Source organism: Aquila chrysaetos, chromosome 1 (genome assembly GCF_900496995.4).
Source record: "Aquila chrysaetos chrysaetos chromosome 1, bAquChr1.4, whole genome shotgun sequence".
Taxonomy (NCBI): Eukaryota; Metazoa; Chordata; class Aves; order Accipitriformes; family Accipitridae; genus Aquila; species Aquila chrysaetos.
In genome coordinates, this window is record NC_044004.1 from 29,936,770 (window position 1) to 29,956,245 (window position 19,476).

Below are 19,476 nucleotides of genomic sequence, written 5' to 3' on the forward strand. Positions count from 1 at the left end.
TCATTGTACTTGCATGTGGTCTCATGTCAGAGACAAATATATGCTCTTTGCCCATAGGTAATTTTTTTTTTTTCCTTGCTGTTCCTGATGGGCAGCATGTCAGGGTTCAGAAATGAAAGGGTAATTCTAAATGCAAAGGCTCAGAGTTTGCTGTTGTCCAGTAGTGATAGGTATAGCAGACACTCTGGGGAAAAAGTTGTGCATGCACCTTTCTAGCACTGGTGATGAAGAAAACACCCTTTAGCAATCCTGTTCCAGTGTGATCATTCTCTGATAGTGGTACAAATTCTGGTACAAAAAGTACCAGGTATACTCATTGGCCCTTCCTTTATGGAATGTGTCTGTGGGGTTTTTACTTTTTGTTTTTTTTCCCTTTCAATGTTTTTTTTTTTCCTCTAGGCTCTGAGCAGTATGTTCTTTCACTTCTGGTATATGATTGAAACTCTGCAGGTTCCTCTTATGGACCATCAATGCGTAAGCAAGTTGCCAAACTGTAACGTGGTCAGCTTAATGGTTGTGTGTCTGTTTGAAGGTACTGGTGCTGGTCATCTTGAGGAAGCTGTGAGCCGTTGAGGACTTGCTGTTTGAAACTCGGATCTGTTCAGTAGATGGCTTGGTCCTCCCAAAGTATTCGGATATCTACCCTGTGCACTCTGGCAGTTTGTATTTGTCTGTGTAGCAAGAGACACTGTCCTTATCACAAAGACAAAGCACATCATCTTGCAGTATATACAGAGAAATTCCAAAGATATGAGAATTATTCTAAGATACAAAATGGATGCTAGATGTCTCTGGCAGTTTTTGTTTTTCTTCTCTGCACCTATGGTTCTTGAGATAATCAAATCTGTATTAATGATAATTCAGATGACACAGTCTTTGGAATCACCTTTACCCTGTGCTGCCAGGTTGGGCTTGCTGTGATAATTGAACCAAGTTGTTCTAGGCTGTAATATCAGATACTTGTCTACTTGCTTGCTTGTATCTCCCTCTCATCTCGCTTCACCAAGCACTTCAGGGATTAGGAGTTTCTTGCTAATAGAACTAGCTGGTTTGGGTAGACTATGGGGAGAAACTCATTTGGTGTTTGGAGTAAGGAGGGGGAGAACAGGCTTCATCTTTATGCATGAGAAATCACTAATACTAGGACTGCATTGGTGTTACTTGTTTCTGTCATACTCCTTTTCAAGTGATCTTTGTCTTGCAGAATATGTGATCTGCTATTAGTTCCTTTCGGTTGAGAGAAAGGCATCTGAGATTCATCCAGCCGTTTTTGTTGCATGGTTTTATGCTCCTGGCCGTGCATGGTCTGTTTTCATTACAAATGTGATACGATGTCACCTGCAGTTTTAATGAACATCTGACTAACTAGCTTGTAGCAGCGACTGGGATAGCTCAAGACTATATCCTTTCTGATTTTATTTTCTGAATTTGTGAAGTAATTTCTCTTACTGGCAGAGGTTGGAAGATCTGTTATCAGTTCTGGTTTCTCAAAAATCAAACTCCAGGGGTCAGATACTGAGCTTTTTGAACAATGATAAGTTTGAGGCCAAAGCATTTTGCTTGGAGTTACTTGGCCTTATGTTGGGTACATGGACTTACTAATGAATATTGTTGTTCCCTGCAGTTCCTAAACAATTACCTTAGCCTTAAGCACAACAAGTGACTTTCAGTCCCTTATCAGTCCTATGAAAACTTAAAACTTGCTATGTGTAGATGCAGTGAATGTATAAAAAGGGCAGGTTTTTTTCTGTTCTCGTTCACCATTCCTCTTACACATACTGCTGTCATTGGTGTCTTGGTTCAGGCTACAGTATTTAGCTCTGCCACTTGTAGATGCAGGAATCCTTTTTCTGAAATACCTAGATGACCTAAAGTGCTGTCAATAAATTTGTTTTGTGAGGGTTCCTTCCCAAATCCACTGCTCACATACTGACAGATCATGTGTTGTTGAGTTACATGAACAAGCAGGGCAAGGCAGTTGGTTATCATCCCTTCTTAAGAAAAGACATTGATTCTTGTGATGAAATGTCTGTCTTTGGGAACCCCATTAGCTTTGCATGTCCTAGGTCCCATCAGTGCTCTTCCAGACTTCTTGAATAAATAGAATGGAATAAAAGATGTTGGCGAGCTCCTGCTACAATCAGTTTTCCCCTTGGTATTCCAGTTAGTGTTTGTCACGTTTGTTTGCTACAAAAAAGGGGATACTGAATAATTAGACTTTTGCCAAAGTGGCAGAATGCCACCTTTCTTTGACTCAAGACATTTTTTTGATTCCTCTGAATTCAGAATAGCCTAAAAAATACTGTATAGGTCTTTCATAATCGCAGTTCATTCTGCAAGTATGAGAATGTTAAGTTATCAGAACTGTTTAAAAAAAAAAAAAAAAAAATTGTTCCAACTCCGACTTATACCTTCTAGCTTGGTTGTTTACTTAGTGGGCAGTGCTGTCAGCCTGTTCCTTCGCAACTGCAGTAAAGCTTATATAAAGTAGGTAATTCAAATTGAAAAAAGTGTTTTCAAAATGAAAATTAAAAAAAAGACCCCTACAAATTGTAGGTATGTGAATATAAGTGTTTCTGAGACATGTATGGCTGGCATTTTTCTGCAGTGTTTCACTTTGCTGCAGGTCAGTTTGTTTCAGTACAGTGTTAATTTTTCTTTCCACTTTGAAATTTCTTAAGAGACTCATTTGTATTTGTTGTCCAATTAGCAATTTATCATTTTGCTCTGACTAGCATTACTTTTCTAATGGTTAGTTGCTTTAAAGGAACTATGACAATAAACGTGAAGTAGTTCTTTGAATTACTGACAGAATGATCTGTGTGCTGTTAACTTCTAGCTACAGTTTCTCATAGCTGATAGCTGAGCTAGATGGAGAATAGTAGGATCAGTGTACTCTAAGCTCATAAGTATAGCCATCTTTTACATGTCTTTCTAGAAGAACAAAATGGTGATGAAATCAACTCCAAATTAATTTCATCAAGTTGTTTCAGAATTCTCCTTGAACCAATTAACCACTTTGTTGTCCTCCCCCAGCAGGGTTTGACACTGTAAGAGGAAGGACTGCATGCTTGGAACATGCACAGAGCCATTCTTGGCTACGTCCTCTAGTCTAAGCCATTTGTTGCTCAGCTCTTTTCAGCCTTTATGAGTCCAAGCTACTGCAGAGTGGTGGAAATGGATCAGAGAATGCATATGCAGCAGTGAACAACTACTTGGACTGCTGAGTCTCTTTCCTCTAACAGGCACAAATGGTATTGTCTCTGTTTCAGAAAAGTGTACGCAGGGTGGAATAACTCATCAACTTCTGCTATGCCTTCCGTGCTTTAGGTGTTTGAGATGCTAAATTGAGGAGCCTGGTACTTCAGTATTGTTTCCTGAATGTAGTTAAAATTCCTTGTGCTTCTTGTTGGAGAGCATTACCTTGCCGGTCGTCTCTGGGGAGAAGGGCCACTATGGATCTAGCTTTTCAGATAACTGTTTACCCCGTGATGAATGAGGTTCCTTGAGTTATTGTCAGTGAGGACCTGTAACCTATTCTCTGTGGTTCTTTTGTGTTACCAATTGGCTTCAGCATAATGCAAGTGTGAGTCATGTCTATTTTGGCCTTTATGCCTTTTATAGGATTTTTTGAGGAGGCAAAAGGAGTATGTGCAGTTCTCCTTAGTTAATAATTCAAAGTGCACGATATATGTGTGCGCCTACAGGTAGAACCTGTGTTGACTGTGACATGGAATTACTCTAGGTTTAGACCCACAGCCAAGTTGCAGCCCATCAGTTGATTGTGGTAACTGATAGTGTGCACAAGTCTTACTTGAATTTACACAAAGCAGTTTGAGGTTGAATTTGAACTAGTCTGTATTTGTTGTAAGGAAGTTTTATGTACATGGATAACAATTATGAATCAATTGAAGTATGACAGACTGAGCAAACACAGTATTTAGGTTCAGTGATTCTTACTCTGTTAAACAGTGTCCCAAATGACTGGATATGAGGACAGAATGTTGAGTAAACTGGTTCATGAAAGGAAAAATGTTGCTGCTTATGGTGGCTGTTGACTAAAGGATTGCTTTTAAAAAACTGATGAATTAATTACTTGTTTCTCTCTCTTTTTTTAAAGTATGTATAGAAAATATGATTCAACTAGAATAAAAGCAGAGGAAGAAGTCTTTTCAAGTAAGAGATGCTTAGAATGGTTCTATGAATATGCAGGTAAGGGTGAAATGCAAATTTCCTCCTAATTTAATTTACACTGGAATATAAAAATTTCATTAACTGAGCTTTTCCAAGACTGAATATAAAGGCTTTTTTTTGTAAAAGTCTTAAAGAAGTTTTTCTTATGTTCTGTGTAGCGTGAAGTTGAAGAGTTCAAGGGGCAATTTTGTCTTTGTCTCTATTCTATAAAAAGAATACAGAAGATGTGGAACTTAAAATATTTTGGAACATGTATACTCGCTATTCAAATCTATAGTTAAAGCTGTACTTCTGTCCAAAATTTTGTTACCTCTCTGGCTTTAGAAGTTCTGTCATCTGCTGTGTTATTGCTGAATAGTACAGAATTATGCTTCAGGAGAAGTGTGTCTTTAATTAAAAAAAAAAAAAAAGTTGGGGGAGGTGGTAACATTAGTTTTGTTCCTGGTGAATCTGGTGTTTATGGTTATGGTTTCAAGGGAAGAAGTGAATAAATTCAGGTATCCCATACTAGTCTTGTCTTCGTACAGTTTTCCATCACAAGGTATAGGGAAGGTAGACTGAATTATTTATTCTTGCCCTTGTGTATGAGAACTTTCTTCAGGCTTTACTTCTAGGACTGTTAATTATGATCTGTGGTCACAAAAGATGATCCTTTAATAATGAAGTTGGTCGTATTCATTTTTTTACACGTGGTTTTCTGAAGGAGAGAACTTGAAGTATGGAGAAAAATGATCTCATGAGTATAAAGACCAAAAGGAAATGAAAGAGGTGATTGACAAAGAAAATAAGGTCATCTTCCAGTTTTCTGATGCTGTCTTGGATAATGTTGCTCACAGCTTGTTCTGTTTTCTCTACTTCTTACGCATAATGAAGAGTGACGTAATTGGATGTAATAAAATATTTTTTTTTCTTCTAATAAAATCACATAAACTAAATTAAATACTTTGAGATCTCACTTGTCTGTGGCAGTCTGTGAGAGAATATTCAGACAAATTCAAGCCAAATCTAACCTGTTAGATTCTCTGCCTTTCTGACCAGCTTGATTTATTTTTTTACTCTAGCAACAGGGATAACTCATTTTTGTCAAGACTTTCATGGAAAGAAGGGATGAAAGGAAGGCTGTATATAAAAGAACTTTTGGGTTTTCATTGGATGCATACACCAAGATAAAACAGAAAAGCAGAGAGTATGATTCTGTTTACAGTATTGAGTAACATTCTAAAAAATGAATTTTCAAAGAATAATCTCTTTTGTGTTTTTGCTTCATAAGTCTTCTCCTTTATATATGCACAGTTGACACTGCATTTTTTTTTTTTTCCTAGTGTGTCTTTACATTACAGAATGAGTCTTTTTAAAGACTGTGTACACTCAGAGAACTGTGAGAGGATGTCATGAGAAGATGGGAAAAGATATAATTAAACCTTGTTATTTCTAGAATAGTAGGTCACCTAATAATAAAACATAGATTGATCTTCCCTTTATAAAACCTCTTTTCTTGCACATGTGATCTTTATATTGGATGAAAGTAGGCATTTCAGCTTCTAATTTTTTTTCCCAAATGAGCCCTTTTAAACATGAGTAAAATAATTCTAACAAAATAGTCCAAAGACTTAAAATTTACTTAAAAAAAATAGAATTGCTCAGTACAATTCTTAATGCCTATATAATTTTTCAATAGAATATTGTAGAAGTAACATATATAATGTAACATCAAATATCTTGATTTAACAGCATGTTTTAGTAGTAGTGCATTTTAATAGCATCTATATTTTGCATCTTTTTTTTCCTTTTAAGTTGGCAAAGAAATATCTGTAATTTATGTCTTCCTTCCCCGCTGCAGTTACTAAAATTCAGATAATATGTGGCCGTGGTATAACAACATGAATAAACAGGAGCATGAGATTTTTATTTTAGGGTCTTTTTTTCTAAGTAACTTTATATAAAGATAGTATTTGACACAATAAAGAATGACATTCTGGGAACGATAATGTATTGTATGCTGTATACTGATGCATCACATTATTATGTGATATGATCTTATGATAACAGTAGAGATTCAAACCAAGAAATGAGTTTCACTAACCATCATCCACTCATTTAACCGTGGTAAATTTAGTGGATGTTCTGCTCGTCTTAAGTGCATTCTTAAAGGTCTTATTAATTTACTCTTCCAAGATTATCTCAGTAAGTGGGTCGAATAAAGGATATTGTCAGGAATGAAAGTTGTTTTACAGTTTTTCTGTCTCTGTTTCCAAAGGTGAGATAAAGATTTAAGTGTATCCAAGTCTGATAGTAAGTGTGGAAATATTTATTGCATGTTAAAACAAACAAACAAAAAAACTATATGGAAGTTCAGATTGTACTGCGTGATTGCACTTCTCTTGTGCTGTAAAGATCAGACTGTTTTAATTTTCAGAGATTAAGTAAAATGCATTTTTTTTTTTGCAGGCACTGATGACATTGTAGGGCCAGAAGGTATGGAGAAATTTTGTGAAGACATTGGAGTTGAACCAGAAAATGTAAGTTCAAAGTCCGTCCAAAAGATGCCTAATCTGTTATGATGTACATGAGCCAGTCTTTTATCTCTTATTTTTCTATCAAGAATTACTTGGTGGAGTAAGGAAAAACTTGGGAGTTTTAAAAAAAATTAAAGAAATAGGAACGAGGGAGGTTTATATACACGTTTGGAAACAGCTTGCCTTTATTTTAAGCCCCAAACTGTTAACCTGTAAAAACTCCATTTTGTCTTTGCTGCCACCCCTTCTTTTTCACTTTCTTAACCCCTCAAAAAAGAAAGAGATTTAAAAAAAAGGAAAAAAAAAAAAAAAAGAAAAAAAGCTGATGGTTGTCTTTTCTGAAACAATGAGACAACACTGGAGATTTAATGTAGCAACTACAAAAGTACAAAGTAACAATTTCTTTGGGTTTTCTAGGGAAGAAAGAGATTTCAAATATTGTGAGCAATATTAGCACTCCCATTATGCCATTTCAAAACACAACTAAGGAAAAAGTAAAATTAAATACATATATTTTATATGTATGTATATGTAGAAGTAAATAAAATTTAAAAAGGAATAGTTGTGCCTTTTACAAGCTTTTTCCTAGGGTCTAATTTTTGCACTTTAAATGTATATGCAAGTCCCATCTTTTGTGGGATTCATAAAGCATCGTCTCTGACTAAGTAAAATGAGAATTGTGGTTTTGAAAGATTTACTGGAAATATAAGATGTAGTTTGCTAATTTTGGCATTTATAGTATAATAAACCCTTTAAATTTATGCAGACATCTGGGTATAAAAGTAGGTAATGCGATTCGCGTTAAAAACCATATAAAGCTGCACTAACATTAGCTGGTTAATGGCTGATTTGCAAGTTTAAATGACTTGATTTTGTTTTTCTTCTAGTCTGCAGGGTCAGTTGTCCTGCAGGTTTTTCCATCTCTATATCAAAAATGGTTTCTTAAGTTCCTAAATAAGATAGTAATCTTACGGTATCACTTTATCTAAATTCTTCATTGCTTCAGTCTTCTGTGTGAGATGTGGAAAGGACTCTGTTTCCTTTTGGGCAATACTGAAGTATTTATGTATCAGCCTCTGTTCTGATGTGTGTTAATGTTAGCTCACCTAGCTTTACTTAACATCTACTTGAATTATACTGCATGTTCAGACCTGCAAAATCAGGTAGGCTGGCTGTACCCTGGGGTAGCTGGATTCAGCTGGGACCATTATTAGCTTTAGAATAATTGGATTTCACAGAGCTCATGGATTGTAACTGTTGCTCAGCTAGATGAGAGTTTAACAAATGTCAAATGTAACTTGTTGTCAAATTGGTACTTAAATTTTGGAGTTGTTTTGGGAAACCTCTTCTGTAGCTTTTGCACCAACTCATCTTCCTCGTTGCACTGCTCACTAGATGACTCTGCATGCTCCCTTGAAGTAAGGTGGCTACTGGTAACTTGGGTGGATGTTCACTCTGTATCTTTGCACTGTTATCTTCTCTTTGTTTGGATTATGTACAGGTTTGTCACTTTCAGGGTTTTTAACTTTTAAAATAGTGTAGCAAAGATCTGAACATCCCATTTATACGAGTAAAGCGTTCGTAGCCTACTAAACAGTAGTTGTTTGAAAAACGTGTGGATCTTTTTGTTAATTCTTTTCAGTCTTTTTTTTTTTTTTTTTTTTTTTCCTCTTTAAAACAGGTAGTTATGCTTGTGCTAGCATGGAAGTTGGATGCACAAAACATGGGCTACTTTACATTACAAGAATGGTTGAAAGGAATGACATCGCTACAGTAAGTGCTTTGAAAAACCTCTTAAGTTTGTTATAGTAAACCGAGTTTTTTAGAAAAAATACACTTTGATGTTTTGACTTAAAATACCTAAAGCAGAGAGCTCTACTGTGAAGTAGAAGCCATACATTTTTGGTCCTATTTATGGTGATACGACCACTTAGAGACAACTTGAAACCGGACAGCTGCACATTTAAATACAGTTGGATTAAAATGTCTGCAGTCTCAAGAAAACAGAAATGTCGTGAAGTTCAACATTGTTTCTGTCCCCAAGGACATCTATCTTTGTCACTGGATTGGACCTATCTATTAGATATTGGTATGTTGTTAGAGCATGTGTAGTTTAAAATGCTAAATAAATACAAACCCTTTCTGTGGCTGCATTGCCATGTTCTTTCTAAAAGTTGCTTTCTTCAGTTGAGGGCTTGCCTTCATGGTATAATTAACATAAATGTAGTTGACTAATCACATGTTTCAGAGAGAGTTGGAGAAAGACCTGTGTTTTCACTTATCTTCCAGAACAGAATCACTAAAACTGTGTAGGAAGTTACATAGTTTCAGCAAAACTATAGAAGTATTGTTTCACTCCCGTGGTTTGCTGGTTGTTTGCCACATGTAGACAAGCTCTTGGTTTAATCTGTTGGAGAGTGCATTTTCTACAAAGCCAAACAAATTTTTATCAGAGTACCAGTGTAGGACTTTACTACTTTAGCTAAATCCGTTACACACTGTGGGTTTAATCAAGGCATTTTATGCAGACAAACTCATAAACATGCCTTTGTAGAGAGTGATGTATTTTGAACAGATTGATGGGGATATGTGTTAAAGATACTTTTCTAAAACATCAGACATCTGTATAAGAATGCAGACTCTAAATTGACTTTGTGCTTTTCTTGTAGATGTGATACTACAGAAAAATTGAGAAATTCTCTGGATTACTTGAGATCTTTATTAAATGAGCCTACCAATTTTAAACTTATTTATAGATATGCATTTGACTTTGCACGGGTAAGTACTGTGGAAGACCAGCATCTGAAATTAAAACTTTACTTTCATAATTAATAATTGAAAGACTGTCTACTTCTAAGTATGTTTCTCTTAAGATACCACTCAAGATTGCTTCTAACAAATGGAACTTTGTGTTCTAAAAAAGTATATGCAAAATGTCAGAACTGGAAAAGGAGAGTAATAGGATGCTTGATGTTCAGTGGTTTAGTGTTTTGATGTGTTTTGTTACCTCTCTGCTTCATGCTATTTTGTGACTTCAAGGAAATAATTTAGGCCCTATTCTGTTGCATATTGGAGCTTTGCCACTTACTGCCACTGGCTTTATAATTACGCTGGTTTTTCTTCTTACCATTTGAATTTTGTGAGCATAAACATACTTAAAACAGGAAGGCACTTCAGGCATTTCTGCAGGTGGTAAAAATAACTAACATGATAAAAGCTGGACATGATATATTATAAATACTGGTTCAGAAGACTGTTGGAAAGTCATTAATGATGTTCTCAGTATTTATTAAACAATATCCTCCTACCAGTTTTCCTGCTATAAAATATGTATTGATAAAATTGTACCTGGTATTGGAACCCAAAATATGCATAAGACTATTCCTACTTAAAGGGCACAATAAAAGAACTTTAATTTTCTGAATTAACATTTTGACGTGGAATTTGGACACCCATCTTCCTAATGTGATGGAATGTACAGAAGATTTAACGTAAAAATGATCACAGGCAAAACTGAAGCTCAGATTTCAGTGCGGGAGAACCAAAAGCACCAAGAAAATTTGCAGCAAAAAAAGTAACATGAGAAAAATAATAAGAAGAAATTTAACTGATAGCAATTCTGATAGTTAAGTCTGTTATAAGTAACTCAGATTTGTGGTATATCAGTGCTTTCTCCATGTCAGCATGCAGAGACTCATGGTAGCTCACTTTTAACCAAGGAAACCTACAGCTGAATATGACAGAATGGATGGTATTAGTTAGTATGAGGAAAAAAAGCCATATCCACATCTTAATTCCTCCTTTGCTGTGTGAAGATTTATTCTGCCAGTTTTGCTCAGCATAAAATGCAAAGGCTAGAAATAACTAACATTGCCAAAGAAGTTCAAGATACTGATGAAATATTTGGAATAGATTAAAAAATGTTTTAGTAGTAGCAAATCTACACCAGCCGATGGCCTGTCAAAAGTAAGTGCAGAAACTTAAAAGAGGATAGTGGGTGGAGTTTTTTCAAGAGGTACCAAATTGATGTGACAAACAGTGGCCTTGAAAAAGAACTTAAATATTGAGACACAGATGGTGTGACATCATTTGTGACAAAAAAACCCTGATTGTAAACTGCAAGTCAAAGGCATATGAACAAGGGAATTGTCAAAACAATATTGGATTAATAGAATTATTGAACTTTTAATACTATAGAGCCAGGGGAAGTCTGTAGGAGAATGGCAACTAGTAAGACTAACAATGAATGCTGACAAGGGCTGATACGTTTATCTAGATGCGGCAGATGAATCTGTACATAATTTTTATCAGAATAATTGAAGTGATGGATATAAAAAAGCTGATGGGAACAGTTTTGGTTTTTGATTCAGAAGATTGTGTAATTTCTATCCTAAGGGTAATAATTTCAGGGAAATGCTCCGTGGCAAAAAACCCACTTGTCTAAACTTCTGAAGTTTTAAGAGAGAATTTTTGAAAGCATCTGTTGTAATTTGGTATTTAGAGTTAGTTTGTCAATAAAAATAAGCATCATCGAGGTTTTATGTGGCATGCACGATTTAAGTCAGCATGGATTTGAGGAAATAATTTAAAACACCATATGTTGGTATTAAGCACAAATACATTCCTCAGTGCCTGTTCCCCATTGTCATTGCCAAGTTTGAGAACATACAGATACATGTATTTCATGGCTCAAATAGGTCTTTTATCTGAAATATTGGGAAAGAAAAAAAATCTCAGAAAGACTGTCTATGATCAATGTAAAACAAATACTGAAATTTATCAGTGTTTGTTAATATATTCTTTCCACTGTATCCAAGAAAGAGAATGTAAGTATCTGGAATGCATGTTAAGAATGAAATTGGAGCATCTGTCATGGCAGATGTGCCATTAGGCAGTTGGAGGTGGATATAAAGGGCTTATCTGAACAATTTGTTCTGAACAGTAGTCTGAGAGGGAGAGTGTAGAAACTTCACAATGTAAGGCATGTAAAACCAGCATGGCCAAAGTAAAGGCAACAGAGCCTGATTTCATTAACACTTGAGTGTGTGGGAAGAATTCAGAGTATAAACAGTATGGAAAATAAAATGTATTCTCACAGCAGTATGATATCTGCTTAAAGGTGTTTGTGACAGAAGTGTAAATGGGCTTTGGAAAGAGGCTTAGTTTTTGGAACTATTTGATGTTGGAAGACAATGAAAGAATTGTATCATATTCATAAAAAAACACCTTTGCAGGTTTGTTTTTCAGCTTTATTACTAATCGAAAAGCTTTCTTCATCCTGGAATTTACTTTTTTTCCTCTAGATCAGACTGAGTGAAGTCCCTCTTGTATTTAGTGCTCAGAATGTAAAACAGCTTCTGATGTTTTCAGAGTTGCTGGCCTCCCCACTTTCCTTCCAAAACAAATCTGCATTAAATCCTGTCTACACAGTTTTAGAATTGAGGTGTATTTTGTGTGAAATGGGTTTCAAGAAGAGAGGATGACCTTGTGGCTAAGGCATTCAGTTGTTGTCTGAGAACGGGGATTTCGCTCTACCAGATCCTTCCTGCACGATAGAAGACAATTCAGTTATGTTTTGAGCTTGTTTTTTTTAATAAAGATGTGTATTCTGTAATACATAAAACTGCACTTGTACAGGTGAGACATAGGGCTCAGTTCCCTTTGTCTTGGGTAACTGTCTTGCACTGTTCTATTAGGCACTCCCTGTATCCTGGATATCCTTATATGCCTGTTTTTTCTTAATTTAGACTTTGCAGTCTGCAATCATGAGTACATATAGAGAGATCAAGGTCTGCAGTAGCTAATGTGGAACTTTATTTTTTTTGTGATTTCATTAATTTCTGAATTTGTAGCTTAATGCTATAACCAAGGCATAAAATAAAGGGTGGGGTTTTACATTCCATCTCTCACCCAAATTTGTTTAATTTCAAGGCAACAAATGTAGATGGATAAACTACTTAAAATAACAAAATGGAATCTTACATGCACACACGTTACTTTTGAGATGTGCAGAAGTTGTGTTATCAAATATATTAACTTTCCCACTGAATAGATGCAGTGAGTCTGCTGGGTACAGATGATGCTTCTTTCTCTTGACAGAAGCAAAAAAATCATGCCCTAAGCCTTAATATACTACTGCTACGTTGAACTAAAACTGGGACAGTTAACTGAGAGGGGTCTCCATGTACTAGTATATTATGTTCTCTCTGCTCATTTGATAATTAATTTAATCTGAATTTCATGTAATCAGTAGAATAAGAGAACAAAGAACCTCCTTGGCTCACTCTTGCATAGTCAGTGTTACTTGATAGCTACTTAACTATCTAATGACAGTTCATACAGTTGTAGTAATAGTGCAGGAAATATGTGCAGCGATAGTATTTTAAGAGACATACGGCTATGCAGAGGCCTATGTGCAAACATGGGTATGGGTCTAACAGCAGTTGCTTTCTAGAAAGGTCTGAAGTCACAGACAGGAGCATATGCCTCATCTGCAATAGCGGTGACAGTTTTTTGGGAAAGTCAATAGAAAGCAACATCTCTGTATAGAAAGCCATTAGCTATGAGGAAGGAAATTTTACTAGGGAGTTGTGTTTTCTTACACTGTTAGATACTGCTATTTATTATTTATTTGTTAGTTTATTTTATGTATGGGTGAGCTGTAGTACAGGCGGTAGGGGAGGTGAAAAATCCTGAAATCATGCTCTTTTTCCCTTTTTGACCATTTCCTTTTTATGCAGGAAAAGGACCAGCGCAGCCTAGATATCAATACTGCCAAGTGTATGTTGGGCCTTCTTTTAGGAAAAACATGGTCCCTTTTTCCAGTGTTTCACCAGTTTCTAGAGGTACGAAGTTTGAAACAGAATTACATTTTTTTTAATCTGTCTTTTCTGATACTTTAACTAGAGGTAGAATGAACAGCTAAGATTTTTTTTGTTTTGATTTAGAATATACTAACTCCCAAAGTAGCACTTGTAACTGGTTATCTTACCTTTCTTCCTTTTCCCCAAATCCCCATCCTGTTAAGGTTTGTTTAGTGCAGGACACAGTATAGAATGTCTTTGATTTGCTTTTGGACTTTCATTTTATTGCTATATGTTTGTCCACTAAAATATGTCTTAATGGGAAACAGGAATTATTCAACACAAGTTTGACTATGTAGCGGTTTCTTTAATCCTGTTTAGTTTTAGATGGCATGCAGATTTAAATAATAATTCATCACAAGGTTTAAATTTTCTGTAAGAAAATCTGAATTTCAGGGAGTTGAAAATATATTTTAGTAACTTCTGCTTCTTGCCTTAAGCAGCAATCAAAATACAAAGTTATCAATAAGGACCAATGGTGTAACGTTCTTGAATTCAGCAGAACAATTAACCTTGACCTCAGTAACTATGATGAAGATGGAGCCTGTAAGTACTACCATATGTTGGTATTCTAAAAAAATTTATTTCTCTGAGCTTAATCGTTCAGTGTCCTTTTACAAAATTTTGTAAAATACAGTTATTTGATCTCTCTACAGGGCCAGTGTTGTTGGATGAGTTTGTGGAATGGTATAAAGGAAAACAGATGACATAGAAGTTTAACTATGCACAGCCACTCAAGAGTCACTGTTACCACAGTTATGTCAACCATTAGCCATAAACTGCTATTTGTATCAAAGTGCATGCTGCTTTTCTTGCACTGCATCCCTTTTGCAGGGAACTTTTGATGTTTGCTATTTAACAAGCTAGCTATGCTTACTGTGTAGCATTGTTCTCTTTGAAGGCTGCTTTGCATTTTGTATTTACACTACGAATTGGTGAACTTGCCAGCGTCTTCACTGTGATTATGTGTATATTGCTGTCTAAATTTTGTATATGTGTATAAAAAAAAAAAAGCTTCACCTAGGGATTATTTCTGCAGAAATGTATTGTAAAAATAATTTTGTGGCATATTTCTAGTCATCACTTACATGTTTGAAACTTTAGTTATTTTGTTTTTCTTTTGGTCGCAAATGTAACATTTGAGAAAATGAAATGAACAGACTGCTTAGACATAGTTATGTGAAGAACTATTGTCAATTTTAATGTTAGTATTTGAGATGCCAATTTCTGAGGGGAGAAGACATGCTGTGACTTTCTTCACCGGAGTTCGCCAAACCTGACCTATTGCTTAACAAGGATGAAACATTGGTGTCTTAAAAAAAAAAATAATATATATATATACATATAAATATTAAAACACTGTAATAGTTGTACATGCCACAGATGATTTCCATTTGAAGAAAAAAGTACTGACTTTTTAATGTTAAAACTGCAGTAGTCATTATAGGTACAAATGAACAAATTAAAGTACCTTTTAAAAATGGGTTTTAGACTTTTGTAAATTGCCTTTGGCATACTCTTAATTTTTGGTGTACCAAGAGTGTTTGGTCTATGTTGCGATCTAGTGAAATTGAAAGTTCTAGCTAAAATTAGTTGTTTGGGGAACAAAGTCTGCCCACCCCTGGCACATAGATAATACAGGTTTGGGGTTTTTTTGTTTGCAATACTAGTCTTTCCCAGGGTCTCTAACTTTGTGTTTCTAAGTAATTAAAAATATGATAGCGAATAGTCAAAACATTACTTTTATTTTCTTGCTGGGGATTGGAATTTCCTAGCAGAATGTCCGTTGCAGGCAATGGGCATGTTAAACACCAGCATTAAATGACACTACTTTTTAGTAAGGACCACTGCCTATTTCACTCATTTCTTTATATGTGTAGGACAGTTCTAGTGATTATTTTGGTGAAAATGAGTGAATGGAATGATGTTTAAGTTCTGTAATTTTGTCACGTTGTCTTTGCCTTACCCTTCTTTATTAAGTAGTGTTAGTGTTGAGTTTTATAAATAGGTCCTTGAAGTATCCGGTGCTATTAAACTTTGATCCCTAAGGATTTATTAAAATATTCCATATTGATTCACGGAGCATTTAACAAAAAAGGGCCAGTGGATGTTTTGGAACGATGAATAACATTACTTTTCTGTAGAAATATTTTACAAGGTATTGGCAGTTTTGATATTTCTCTAGAACACAATCCAGGGGAAGGGGGGGGGAAGTGTTTTAGGTTGAATGTGAAATTTTCAGCTGTATTGAGGGTCTCATTCTGCCATCACTGAAGTCAGGAACAACTGTCATTAACTTGACTGCTTTCAGGATTAAGCCTAGTTTAGCAAAAGCACATTAATTTGCTGTCCTGGACCAGGAGGTTGTAATTGTGGTGCTACAGGTGGTCAGTTGTGTTCAAATCTGTTTGTTGTTGTTGTTGGTTTTTGTTTGTCAAACTCAGCTGCCAAAGACAAAAGTCGTTTATGTGTGTTTGTGTATATTTGTATATACATAAATATACAATAGGTATGCATATACAAAACCTAGAATTTCATGATGCTAGGAAGAAAATACTACCTTTCCCCTTGAAATAGTCATGTTTGGATTTCCATGACACTAAATAGTGCTTTTTAAAGTTAATAGTGGTAAAGCATATGTAGTCATTGCTTTCTCATGTACTAATACGCATAAACTTAATTCCATGTTTGATGCCAGTTTGCACAAGAATTAATTCAGTGGAGTGTGGTATTTAATGTTTACAATAAGCCTCTTACTAAAACACATATGTTTTATTAAGACTTCTGATGTAAATGTGTATATTACCATAGTATAACCGTAAGGAAATATCAGTGGAGCTGCTGGTTTAGTTCTTAAAAGAATGAATTTAGAAGCAATATAACTTGTAACATTAGGCTAAATTGTGGTTGCTAAGATATAAGTGAAATACTGTAACTTTTCTTAAACGTTAAGCTAGTTACTGACTCTAGAAAAATGTTTAGCACAAATTGGCATGAATCCTGCAACAAATACAAGGCTTGCATAAAAGGTTTTGTATGTCACAAATAATTTGGCTTCCAAGAATGGAAGCAAGAGCCAAAGAGACTTTTAATCTATTACTGTTATAGGTATAACTTTCATATAACAGGGTCAACAGAAATCTGTTCAGCTCAACCAGGTGCTCTTTTTCCAAGTTTTGCTAACAATTAGCAGAACACAAAATTTAATTAAAAGCAAAGAAAATGGAGGAAAAGAAACCCCAGAAAGTACTCGTGCTGTATAAGTAAACAAACTTCATTTTTTTTTTTTCTTTGGGTAAAAGTAATGGGGAGTGATGGGAAGGAAGAATGTGTTTGGAAATGAATCAGATAGATGCTGCAGATTTTTTTTCTTCCACTTGCAAGCAGGATGAATCTGTAGTCTTCAGCTGGTTTATAAACATGCATCTTCATAAAATAAACCACAAATTCAGTTACAGCTAGTAGACAGCTTTACTCACATTTATAGACAACAAATGGACTGAAATGGACCCGTATGGCTTGATAAGCTTCCCTGTGCTATCCATCCGTCTGTTTTTGCTATGTATGCTGATAAGCAGAAGATACTAACGTTGCCAGCTCTTGTATTTTGGAGAAATTCCCTCTCATTTTTAAATAATTGTGGAAACATAACTAAGCTACTCGGTTTACCTTATATTTAGTACAAGTTTGGTGCTTGCTTTTTTGTTTGTTATGCAATCATATAGTTGATGTAGGCTCTTTTTTTTTTTTTTTTTTTTTTTTTTCTTTGGAAAAGTAATACACAGAATATGCTGACTTCTTGGACAAGACACTGAGAGGTCATTCTGGCAGAAGTGTCATGGGTCTTATGCTAATGTTTTTGGTGTACTGTTACTGTCCTTATAGCAGAAACTTGATGATCTAAATGCAATTCATGCTTGCTATTTGGGAGATGTAAAGTGGAAAGCCAGTTAGTGAAAGGAAAAGAGCATCCAGAGAATACAGCAGTGGACACTGTAAGTTGATAGATGACAAACATTTGGAGCTCTTTGGACTTGATGATCTTAAAGGTCTTTTCCAACCTAAATGATTCTATGAATATTAGTAACCAAAACATCCCACAAATTAAATTTCATTCTACAGCAAAATAATATTATTTCAAATATTAATGTAATCCTGTGTAACTGATATTTTGTTACTTTTTATCTTTTTCAAGGAAAGCAAGCTGAAGAGGATGGAATTTATTGGAATCCTTTATGTAGTTGAGTTTTCAGTTAAAACCTGTTTAAGGTTGTCTTTAAGCTACAATAAATATTTGAGCTACCTTTGTGTAGCCTTTTCTACCATTGTAGAGGACTGGAGGCTTCTCCCATTTTAGCACAAATACATGCATTTTATTTCATCACAAATATGCTCACACAATCAGAATTAGTTGCAGCTCATTGCTACTTGGTTAATGTTCCCAGGTTACTTTTTTGAAGGACAAGAAGTGGACTTCAGTTGTGTTAAGGTTTTCCCAGATTTCTGTTGACCCTTGGTCACAAGTCTAACAAATTGTTTAATACTCTTGGAATTCATATAGACAGCTTTAAAGGTTAGCTTGTGCCCTGGTTTTAATTATGACTGCTAAAATACCTCTTTCTAGGCCTTATATTTTGTCCTTTCATATTGCTGTAAAAGTGTATAGAATCCATCCACCAACTAAATAGTTTGTTGTCTGTAATTGAGACCAAAACTCAGCTTGATACTTCCCGCCCTCCCCCACCCTGCCGTGTGTGTGTGTGTGTGTGTGTGTGTGTGTGTGTGTGTGTACATGTAGTGTCACAAAATAGTACCTACTGATGCTGCTGTTGCAGGAACAGCAGTTAACCTGTAACTGTGAATGCTTTACGTCTTAGTTATTTGGATATTACATAAATACGGTGTGCTAAACTCCTGTGACTCACGACCTGACAAAAATACTGTTATGCCACCTAACATGAGTTCATCTGGTTGATTTTTAGGTCTTTTGCTGGTGTTGATGTAAAATGGCATCCCACAAATAAACAGTATTTGTGTTGGTTTCAGCAATTGACTTCAGATTTTTCTGTGGTTCATACTTTAGAAATTCTCATATCTGAACATGTATCATGTCAGCTGGCAACATTTATCATTTAGTAGCAGAGAACTTGTATGTACAATCTTGCCATCCTTATTTCTAATAGGCAAATCAGTATCTAAAACTTTGTTGGAAAAATGTATGTTTCAAATGGAGTGTGTGGATGTAAAACAGTATCGTAATAGAAAAGCTTTCAACAAAAAGAGTCAATTTGAGCAGGAATGTCTCTTAAGACAGAATTTTACAAGAAGCATGATCATTACCTACTCATCTTGACACAGGCTTTTGGCCCATGAGGATCCTCATAGAAAAGCTGTTGATGTATGGGCTGGATGAGCAGACAGTGAGGTAGACTGAAAACTGGCTGAATGGCAGGGCCCAGAAGGTGGTGGTCAGTAGTGCAAAGTCTAGTTGGAGGGCGGTGACTAGTGCTGTACCCCAGGGGTCAGTGCTGGGTCTGATCCTGTTCAACATCTTTATTAATGACCTGGATGATGGGACAGAGCGTACTGTCAGCAAGTTTGCTGACAACACCAAACTGGGAGGAGTGGCTGGTCATGCTGCCATCCAGAGGGACCTCGTCAGGCTGAAAGGGAGAAAGGGGCTGACAAGAACCTCATGAACTTCAACCAGGAGAAGTGCGAAGTCCTGCACCTGGGAAGGAACAACCCCATGCACCAGTATATGCTGGGGGCCACCCAGCTGGAAAGCAGCTTGGCAGAAAAGGGACTGGGGTTCCTGGTGGACACTAAGTTGAAGTTGAGCCAGCAGTGTGCCCTTGCCACAAAGAAGGCAAATGGTATCCCGGTCTGTGTTAGAAAAAGTA

At 35.8% G+C, this 19,476-nt stretch overlaps 1 protein-coding gene across 14 annotated transcripts in view; it reads left to right on the plus strand.

The window, feature by feature from the left end:
* The window catches only part of DCUN1D4 (defective in cullin neddylation 1 domain containing 4), a 42,893-nt gene extending 24,275 nt beyond the window's left edge, over positions 1–18,618 (plus strand). For 13 of the 14 annotated variants that reach the window (XM_041126789.1, XM_041126774.1, XM_030022141.2 and 10 more), the window contains 7 exons: positions 4,121–4,212; positions 6,643–6,713; positions 8,392–8,483; positions 9,380–9,488; positions 13,451–13,555; positions 14,017–14,119; positions 14,230–18,618. In XM_041126789.1, coding sequence (XP_040982723.1) covers positions 4,121–4,212; positions 6,643–6,713; positions 8,392–8,483; positions 9,380–9,488; positions 13,451–13,555; positions 14,017–14,119; positions 14,230–14,285 — 628 coding nt within the window. In that variant the 3' untranslated portion in view covers positions 14,286–18,618. Of the gene's footprint in view, positions 1–4,120; positions 4,213–4,939; positions 4,963–6,642; positions 6,714–8,391; positions 8,484–9,379; positions 9,489–13,450; positions 13,556–14,016; positions 14,120–14,229 lie in introns of those variants that run through there. The other variant, XM_030022224.2, reaches the window with a different exon arrangement.
* The last annotated feature ends 858 nt before the right edge of the window (positions 18,619–19,476 follow it).